Raw genomic sequence first — 10607 nt, forward strand, 5'->3', positions numbered from 1 at the left:
GTGGCCATCACACAGCTGGTCCCCATGTCCGATGAAAGTGTAGTGGTCAGCCCTGCTCAAGGCAGACCAGGGAGGTCTGGGCTGTGACAGGGATAGGAAGCAGCACCCAGCAGGAGGGCCCAGTCATTGAGCAGATGTGACCGTGCTGGTGGTTCCCACTGCTCCAAGCAATCACCCCACGGGGTGTGCAGAGGAGCCAGGGGCACGGAAGTAATGACGGGGGAGGAAATGCCACGTCCTGCATGTGTCACAGCCCCTGTCCTGCTGTTCTCAGACCATGCAGCTGGGCTCTCCCCTGCCCATGAACTGCCTAACATCTGGGCTGTGCAAGAAAGAACCCTTATTCTCAAGGATGTGGAGAACTCTGCTGTTGGTTGCCATCACGGTCAGACGAAGATGCTGAGATAGGTCTCAGGCTCTGCAGGAGAGACAGACGTAGCTCCACTTTAGCCTGGTGAGGGCTGGTCCCTGATCTGCTCCCGGACTGCCCTGGAGTTAGAACCATCACTGGGTCAGTTCTCGTGTCAGTCCATTCTGCAGTTTTCAGGTGATCCTGACGGGTTGATGCGGGTTTACGATGGCAGCTTCAGAACAGAGTAACGTGGTCATCCATAAGATGGTCCAGACGATTTGTCTTGGTCCTGTCAGTGGCAGAGCTTCAGCTTGAGGGGGTTGGACGGATGTAAAGATGCTTCCCATTCTTTTCTGGCATCTTCTTGTTCTGCTGGGGTGGCTTCACGTACATGGTTGCAATGCACCCTTCTGAAATTAAAAATGAGTAAAATGGGAGTGGAAGGTGCAGGATTAGATACTTGAGCAGGTGTGGGAATGGCACAGCTCAGGACCATCCCCATGGGAAGGGAGAGCATGTCCTGCAAAACAAGGACAAGGAGATGGAAGCCATCCTTAGGCTGGAGACTCTCAGCTCAGCAGGACCCCTGGAGCCATCTCATAGAGTGAGTGTTTCAAGCATACTTAGGGATTAGTAAATCAGAGGAAATGTTTACATTTTAGGTCTACCTGGGCTCATCTGGAGAACTGTGTAGCTGGTGGTCTCTTAGTCAGTGAACAGTAAGGTGCTGAAGGGCCCCTGTTATCCAAGAGAAAATGACCTGGTGACCTGGACTGACTTCCCCTTGCTGTCTCCACTTGCTCTCTGCTGTCCAACCCTTGTTGCCCAGCACGAGGCCATGCAACCCCCCAAAAATGGAAACCTCTCAGAGACGCCTCTGCAGCAGTTTGTGCTGGATGGATTTGGGGGTGGCCCACAGACCCAGGCCCTGCTGTTTGCTCTGTTCCTGGCCCTGTACGTGGTGGCCGTCCTGGGGAACCTCACCATGATGCTGGTCATCACGCTGGATGCCCGTCTGCACTCCCCAATGTACTTCTTCCTCAAGAACCTCTCCTTCCTGGACCTGTGCTACTCATCTGTCATCGCCCCCAAGGCCCTGGCCACCTTCCTGTCCTCCTCCAAGCTCATCACCTTCTCAGGCTGTGCCACCCAGTTCTTCTTCTTCTCCATGATGGGCACCACTGAGGCATTCCTCCTGGCCGTTATGGCCTATGACCGCTTCGTGGCCATCTGCAGCCCTCTGCGCTACCCCATCTCCATGCGCCCCTCGGTCTGTGCCTGCCTGGTGCTGGGCTCCTACTGTGGAGGCTGCCTCAACTCCATCCTGCAGACCAGCTTCACATTCAGCCTCCCGTTCTGCAGCTCCAACCACATAGACCACTTCTTCTGTGATGTGCCGCCTCTGCTCAAGCTTGCCTGTGCTGACACTACCATCAATGAGCTGCTCTTGTTTGGCCTCTGTGGCCTCATCATCGTGGGCACCATACTTGTGATTTTCACCTCCTATGGCTACATCACAGTGACCATCCTGAGGATGTGCTCAGGAGGAGGGAGACACAAGCTCTTCTCCACCTGCGGCTCCCACATGACAGCTGTGTCCCTCTTTTATGGGACCCTTTTTGTCATGTATGCCCAGCCGGGAGCTGTGGCGTCCATGGAGCAGGGCAAGGTGGTCTCTGTCTTCTACACCCTGGTCATCCCGATGCTCAACCCCCTCATCTACAGCCTGAGAAACAAGGACGTGAAGGAAGCCCTGCGGAGACTGGGGCAGAGACACACGGCCACGTGACGGAGGGGGACCAGGGAGACAGTGTGCTGAAGGCAGGACATGAGGGCTCTGGGCGAGACAGAGGTTTGGTTGGAAGTATTCGTTCTTCATTCATCCAAGTGATTCTTTCATTCATTTCATTCAACGCTATGGAAGCACATCATGGACCCCACATGCAAGTGTGAGATGAAGAGATCAGATAAGGAACCAGAAAAATGATGGTGAATGATGGGGCAAGACCCTAATCTTAAAGTTTGAATAACACAACTGTCAGAACAGTGAACAGAATATTGAAACAGAATTTATGTCCCAAGTTCAGCAACTTCCAGTGAAGGTATGTAAGTAGATAAACTCTCAGGCCATTCCTATCCCTCCTTCCCTAAATCTACTGTAAATATGAGGTTGGTAATCTCCCCCTGAACCCCCTAGAAGGGGAACCTGAGGACATTCAGCCCGGCCCCTTTCTTGGTGATAGCCTGGGTCACCACAGCCAATTAGGGGGAGTTAGGAAGACCATGCTTCCCCTCAATCCTGCAGCGGGCTGTTCCTCCCCTCCCCCTTCTGTTCACTGATGCTGCCACCCAACAGGGCAGCAGGGAGCACCTGTGCTCCTGCTTCAGACGCTCCTAGTGCTCCCTGTCCTGGGTTTCTCCCCTCAGACAGCAGCAGGGAGTCAACGTGGATGTCTCATACCCAAAGATCCAGTGACCTTCTGCCACACAGCCAGGCTACTTCTGACCACAGAAAATCGTGCTATGTCAGCTCAAACATCTCTGAAGGTCCTGATGGCTGCCCTAGAGACAGGAAATGAAGAAAGAAGATGCCCTTTCTTGGCAGAGAGCACAGCTCCGTACTCTCTGTCCCACACTCCCTGGGAGATCCTGGACCCTCTGTCTTGACCTGCCCAGTAAGAGCTCCACCCTCATGCTCCATGGACCCAACACACTGCCTGGATTCAGAGCCCAGTGGCTTCATTACACCTCCCTTTGGTGGGGTCATCCACTCTCATGGTCACCATGAGGAGGTGGCCCTGTGGACACAGGGGTGCTCTCTACCCTGGATGGTCAGTAGGGATGTGTCCTCCCTCTCTAACCCAACTCTCCATCTCCTTCTCTGCCTGCTCGGGAGGACTGTGGGGAGAGGCTGACAGCTAACTTATCTGATTGCTGCTCACAGTTGCTCAGTCGGAAGCTACTCCAAGGTGTCTGCTTGATTCTTGTCCCATTTGTCTCATCTCTGAGCACGCTGACATATATTACTGTGTTTCTCTGATATAATGCATTTCTTTCTTTGAGAAGTTCCCACAGTGTTCTGCTCCGTGTCTGGCATGCCATGCTACACGACTCTTCCACCTTCCAAATTCTGCCCCTCGTTCTCCTCTAGTCGTCCTCCTCCTCTTCCTCCTAGTTTTTCCCCTCCTCCTCCTCCTTTCTCTTCTTACATCTTGGTTCCTCCTTCTCCTTTTTTTTTTCTTTCTCCTTCTCCTCCTTCTTCTCCCTTCTCCTCTCTCTTATTCTTCTTTCATTCTGTGGATTTTCAAAAGGATGTTCCTGGATTGATAATATCTTAATCTTAATTCCTGGACTCATAATATCTTAGGGCCTTCCCTGGTGACTCACCTGGGAAAGAATCTGTCTGCAATGCAGGAGACCCCAGTTCAATTCCTGAGTCAGGCAGATCCCCTGGCAAAGAGATAAGTTACCAACTTCGATATTCTTGGGCTTCCCTTGGGCCTCAGATGGTAAAGGATCTGCCTGCAATGAGGGAGACTTGGGTTTGATCCCTGGGTTGAGAAGATCCCCTGGAGGAGGGCATGGCAACCCACTCCAGTATTCTTGCCTGGGAAATCCCAAGGATAGAGAAGCCTGGTGGGCTATAGTCCATGGGGTCACAAAGATTCGGACATGACTAAGTGACTAAGAGCAGCACATAGAATCTGAATCCAAAATGAGAAAAGGAAACACATTTTTTCCCTTACAGAATAGTGCAATTATCATCGATCTGTAAAGTTAATTATACATATGATAAGGGATTAGTGGTTCTAGCAGAAGAGCATTAATTCCGACTTTGGGATAAATTTGGGAAGTTCATCAGACAGTCCATGGAGTAGAAATCCTCCAGTAGTCTGGGAAACCTGACTTCTGAAGGCCCTGCACATCTGCATTTGTCCGTGTCACCCCGATTTCGACTGTGGTGAACATCTCTTTACGATTTTAGCAGCAGCTCATTTGGCTTGTTCATGCTAGACATGCGCTGCATCCTGTGCCACACTGCAGGTTCTCAGCACAGATCTCCTGGCTGATCATGACTTGAGCTCAGCTCTAACGAGCCGTTGTACTCCAAAGCACGCCTGACATAGCTCCAGTTATCTTAATTAAGTGTAGAAGAAACATCTTAAATTTGAAGACCACGTTGTAGTTTTAATTCTATTTCCTTACTTTCTTAAAAGATTCACAATTTTTATTGTGTTTAAAATAACATTTCGGTTGTAACCAATTATAAGTGTACAGCTTATTGTTGATGTTCAGTTGCTAAGTCACATCGAACTCTTTGTGACCCTGTGAACTGCAGCACACCAGACTTCAGACTTCCCTGTCCTTCACGATCTCCCTGAGTTGGCCCACTCTCATGTCCATTGAGCTGCTGATGCCAACCATCCAACCATCATAGTTTAGTATTGCTCAATATATTCACCTTGGTGTGTAACAGATCTCCAGAAATTTTTCATCCTGCAAAACTGAACTGCATGCCCCTTCAGCAACAACTCCTTATTTTCCCCTTACCTCCACCACTGATAGCCAACATTTACTTTCTATCTCTAGGAAAGTGGCTACTTTAAATTCCACAGGCAAGTAAAACACAGAATATGCCTTTTTCTCTCTGGTTATCTCACTTGGCATAATTTTTTCAAGGTTCATTCATATTGCTGTAAATGAACATATTTTCATTTTTAAAAGGTTGAATAACATTCCATCATGTATGTACACCACATTTTGCTTATCTATTCATCTGTCATTTTGTTTATCTATTCAACACCTAGGTTACTTCTACCTTTCACCTATTGTCAAGAAGGCTGCTATTGTTGTCCAAATATCTCTTATAGATACTGCTTTCTAAGCTCATACATGCAGTTACTGGATCATAGAGTAAATGTATTTTAATCTGGGAGAAAATCTCCAAAGTACTTTCCAGAGTAGTTGTATCAATTTACAGTCCCATCAACAGTGCAAAAATCTTCCAATTTCTCCACTTCCTAGTCAGCCTACCTTCTCTTTGTTTGGTTTTAAGAGTAGCCATTTAATACTTGTGAAGTAGTTATCACATTGCTGTTTTTTATTTTAATGTCACAGAAAATCAGTAAGGAAACAGTGCTTTTAAATGACTTATTATACCAGATAGAATGAATGGCTATCTACAGAATATTTGATCCCCAAACAGCAGAATACACATTCTTCAAAATGCATGTGGAATATCCTCTAGGGCAGATCACATGCAAGGCCACTGAGTAAGTCTCAAGAACTTCAAGAATATTGAAACCATAACACACCTTTTTTTCTAACCACAAAGGTATGAAACTAGACACCAACTACAAGAAAATAAAACTGCCAAACACCCCACAAACACAGAGACTTAAACAATACGTTCCTAAACCACCTATAGATCAGTGAATTAATCAAAGAAGAAATTTTAAAAATACCTGGAGTCAAAGGAAAAGGAAAACACACCCATCAAAAGTCTATGTGATGCAGCTAAAACGGTTCTAAGAGTGAAGTTTGTAGCAATACAATCTGATTTGTAAAATAAGAAAGACATCCAACAAACAATCTAACTTTACACCAAAAGAGAATAGAAAAAGAGAATAAACAAAATCCAAATTTACTAGAAGAAACAAAATAATAAAAGTCAGACCAGGGACTTCCTTGGAAGTGCAGTGGTCAAGACTTCATCTTCCAATGCTTAGGGTGCAATGTGATTCCTAGTTGGGGAGCTAAGATCCCACATGCCTTTGGGCCAAAAAAAAAAACCATAAAACAGAAACAATGTTGTAACAAATTCAATGCAGACTTTACAAGTGGTCCACATCAAAAAAATCTTTTTAAAATATGAAGCCACAAATAAATAAATCAGACTTTTTAAAAATAGAAAAGATCAATGGAACCGTAATTGATTCTTTGAAAAGATAAACTAAGTTGATAAGCCTTTAGCCAGATACATTAAGAAAACAGAGAAGGCCCAAATAAATAAGCTCAAGTATGAAACACGGAGAAGGCAATGGCACCCCACTCCAGTACTCTTCACTTGGCATATCCCATGGATGGAGGAGCCTGGTGGGCTGCAGTCCATGGGGTCGGTAAGAGTCCAACACGACTGAGGGACTTCACTTTCATGCGCTGGAGAAGGGAATGGCAGCCCACTCCAGGTTCTTGCCTGGAGAATCCCAGGGGTGGAGGAGCCTGGTGGGCTGGCATCTATGGCATTGCACAGAGTCGGACACGACTGAAGCGACTTAGCAGCAGCAGCAGCATGAAACAGGAGAAGCTACAACCAACACAACAGAAATGCAAAACATTTTAAGAGACTACTATGACCTGTTATAAGGCAATAAAACTGGCAACCTGCAAGAACTGGGCAAGTTCACAATCGTGTGGCTTCCAAAGACTGAATTAGGGAAAAACAGAAAATCTAAAAAGGTCAAAAATGGATAAGAAGATTGAATCAGTAATGAAAAACCTTATAAGAAAAAAAAGCCACAGGCCAGATGGTTTCATGGTGAATTCTACCAAACACTAAAGAATTATCAATGCCTATACATCTCAAACAATTTCAAAGTACTGAAGAAGAGGGAATACTCTCAAACTCGTTAAGTCCAGCATTACCCTGATACAAAAGCCAGATAAGGTCACAACAGGAAAATGAAACTACCAACTATTATCTCTAATGAGCATAGATGCAAAAATTCTCAACAAATTACTATAAAACTGAAACCAGCAATTAAAATGATCAGTCATATACCGTATTCAAATTGGATTTATTCCTGGGGTACACACAAATAAAACAAAGTGATACAAGACACTACCAAGTTGAAGAATACAAACTGGATGATCACCTCAGGCCCTCAGCTAGAACAGCGAAGGTATTTTGCTGACCTTGCCAGGTGAAAGCAGACTGCTTCACCGCCCTCCTGTGTCAGACCCACCATAACAAATTAACAAGAAGCGTGACTAAGCGAGGCCGAGAGGAGCTACCCCACGTCTGAGGTCAGGGACAGCAGCCTAGAGTGCCAGGCTGCGATGGCGCAGGAACGGCCAAGAGGAACTACCCTGCATCCGAGGTCAGCGGCGGCCGGGAGGTGCTATCCCGAGTCCGAGATCAGAGGCGGCGGCCGGGAGGAGCTACCCCACGTCCGAGGTCAGGGGCGGCCAGGAGAGGTCACCTCGCACCCGAGGCCAGGGGCGGTGACCTTGAGGAGCCAGCCCGAGGCCAGGGACAGCAGCTGGGAGGAGCCACCCACGCCTGAGGCCAGGGCCGGCGGCAGGGAGGAGCAACCCGAGGAGCTGTGGCTGCGCAGGCACAGGAGGGCCTAGAGGAGCTATTCCACGTTGAAGGTCACGAACGGCGGCGGTAAGGAGATACCCCTCATCCAAGGTAAGAAGCAGTGGCTGTGCTTTGCTGGAGCAGCTGTGAAGAGATACCCCACGCCCAAGGTAACAGAAACCCAAGTAAGATGGTAGGTATTGCAAGAGGGCATCAGAGGGCAGACACAGTGAAACCATACTCACAGAAAACTAGTCAATCTAATCACACTAGGACCACAGCCTTGTCTAACTCAAGGAAACAAAGCCATGCCTACGGGGCAACCCAAGACGGGCGGGTCATGGTGGAGATCTCTGACAGAATGGTTCACTGGAGAAGGGAATGGCAAGCCACTTCAGTATTCTTGCCTTGAGAACCCCATGAACAGTATGAAAAGGCAAAATGATATGATACTGAAAGAGGAACTCCCCAGGTCATTAGGTGCCCAATATGCTACTGGAGATCAGAGGAGAAATAACTCCAGAAAGAATGAGGGGGTGGAGCCAAGGCAAAAACAATAACCAGTTGTGGATGTGACTGGTGATAGAAGCAAGATCTGCAATATTGCATAGGAACCTGGAATGTCAGGTCCATGAATCAAGGCAAATTGGAAGTGGTCAAACAAGAGATGGCAAGGGTGAACGTCAACATTCTAGGAATCAGCAAACTAAAATGGATTGGAATGGGTGAATTTAACTCAGATGACCATTATATCTACTACTGCGGGCAGGAATCCCTCAGAAAAAATGGAGTAGCTATCATGGTCAACAAAAGAGTCCAAAATGCAGTATCGGATGCAATCTCAAAAACAACAGAATGATCTCTGTTCATCTCCAAGGCAAACCATTCAATATCACAGTTATCCAAGTCTATGCCCCAACCAGTAATGCTGAAGAAGCTGAAGTTGAATGGTTTTATGAAGACCTACAAGACCTTTCAGAACTAACACCCAAAAAAGATGTCCTTTTCATTATAGGGGACTGGAATGCAAAAGTAGGAAGTCAAGAAACACCTGGAGTAACAGGCAAATTTGGCCTTGGAATGGGGAATGAAGCAGGCCAAAGACTAATAGAGTTTTGCCAAAAAAATGCACTGGTCATAGCAAACACCCTCTTCCAACAACACAAGAGAAGACTCTACACATGGACATCACCAGATGGTCAAAACCAAAATCACATTGATTATATTCTTTGCAGCCAAAGATGGAAAAGCTCTATACAGTCAACTAAAACAAGACTAGGAGCTGACTGTGGCTCAGATCATGAACTCCTTATTACCAAATTCAGACTCAAATTGAAGAAAGTAGGGAAAACCACTAGACCATTCAGGTATGACCTAAATCAAATCCCTTATGATTATACAGTGGAAGTGAGAAATAGATTTAAGGGCCTAGATCTGATAGAGTGCCTGATGAACTATGGAATGAGATTGGTGACATTGTACAGGAGACAGGGATCAAGACCATCCCCATGGAAAAGAAATGCAGAAAAGCAAAATGGCTGTGTGGGGAGGCCTTACAAATAGCTGTGAAAAGAAGAGAGGCAAAAAGCAAAGGAGAAAAGGAAAGATATAAGCATCTGAATGCAGAGTTCCAAAGAATAGCAAGAAGACATAAGAAAGCCTTCTTCAGTGATCAATGCAAAGAAATAGAGGAAAAGAACAGAATGTGAAAGACTAGAGATCTCTTCAAGAAAATTAGAGATACCAAGGGAACATTTCATGCAAAGATGGGCTCAATAAAGGACAGAAATGGTATAGACCTAACAGAAGCAGAAGATATTAAGAAGAGGTGGCAAGAATACACAGAAAAACTGTACAAAAAAGATCTTCACAACCCAGATAATCATGATGATGTGATCACTAATCTAGAGCCAGACATCTTGGAATGTGAAGTCAAGTGGGCCTTAGAAAGCATCAGTAAGAACAAAGCTAATGGAGGTGATGGAATTCCAGTTGAGCTGTTTCAAATCCTGAAAGAGGATGCTGTGAAAGTGCTGCACTCAATATACCAGCAAATTTGGAAAACTCAGCAGTGGCCACAGGACTGGAAAAGGTCAGTTTTCATTCCAATCCCAAAGAAAGGCAATGCCAAAGAATGCTCAAACTACCACACAATTGCACTCATCTCACATGCTAGTAAAGTAACGCTCAAAATTCTCCAAGCCAGGCTTCAGCAATACATGAACCGGGAACTTCTGATTCAAGCTGGTTTTAGAAAAGGCAGAGGAACCAGAGATCAAATTGCCAACATCTGCTGGATCATGGGAAAAGCAAGAGAGTTCCAGAAAAACATCTATTTCTGCTTTATTGACTATGCCAAAGCCTTTGACTGTGTGGATCACAATAAACTGTGGAAAATTCTGAGAGAGATGGGAATACCAGACCACCTGACCTGCGTCTTGAGAAATCTGTATGCAGGTCAGGAAGCAATAGTTAGAACCAGACATGGAACAACAGACTGGTTCCAAATAGGGAAAGGAGTATGTCAAGGCTGTATATTGTCACCCTGCTTATTTAACTTCTATGCAGAGTACATCATGAGAAATGCTGGACTGGAAGAAACACAAGCTGGAATCAAGATTGCTGGGAGACATATCAATAATCTCAGATATGCAGATGACACCACCCTTATGGCAGAAAGTGGAGAGGAGCTGAAAGGCCTCTTGATGAAAGTGAAAGAGGAGAGTGAAAAAGTTGGCTTAAAGCTCAACATTCAGAAAACGAAGATCATGGCAACCGGTCCCATCACTTCATCACAAATAAATGGGGAAACAGTAGAAACAGTGTCAGAGTTTATTATGGGGGGGCTCCAAAATCACTACAGATGGTGACCACAGCCATGAAAGACACTTACTCCTTGAACGAGAAGTTATGACCAACCTAGACAGTATATTCAAAAGCAGAGACATTACT

General features: G+C 46.0%; 1 protein-coding gene across 1 annotated transcript; it reads left to right on the plus strand.

Moving 5' to 3' along the window:
• The first annotated feature begins 1190 nt into the window (after positions 1-1190).
• Positions 1191-2141, plus strand: LOC120856653 (olfactory receptor 12-like). Its single transcript, XM_040231996.1, has one exon. The coding sequence runs from the start codon at positions 1191-1193 to the stop codon at positions 2139-2141; it is 951 nt and encodes a 316-aa protein (XP_040087930.1).
• Positions 2142-10607: the final 8466 nt, after the last annotated feature.

The sequence above is a fragment of the Oryx dammah genome, unplaced genomic scaffold, assembly GCF_014754425.2.
Source record: "Oryx dammah isolate SB20612 unplaced genomic scaffold, SCBI_Odam_1.1 HiC_scaffold_28, whole genome shotgun sequence".
Classification (NCBI taxonomy): domain Eukaryota; kingdom Metazoa; phylum Chordata; class Mammalia; order Artiodactyla; family Bovidae; genus Oryx; species Oryx dammah.

Excerpts from the sequence above, each read along its gene's own strand:
- LOC120856653 (XM_040231996.1), top strand. The coding sequence starts at position 1,191 with ATGCAACCCCCCAAAAATGGAAACCTCTCAGAGACGCCTCTGCAGCAG.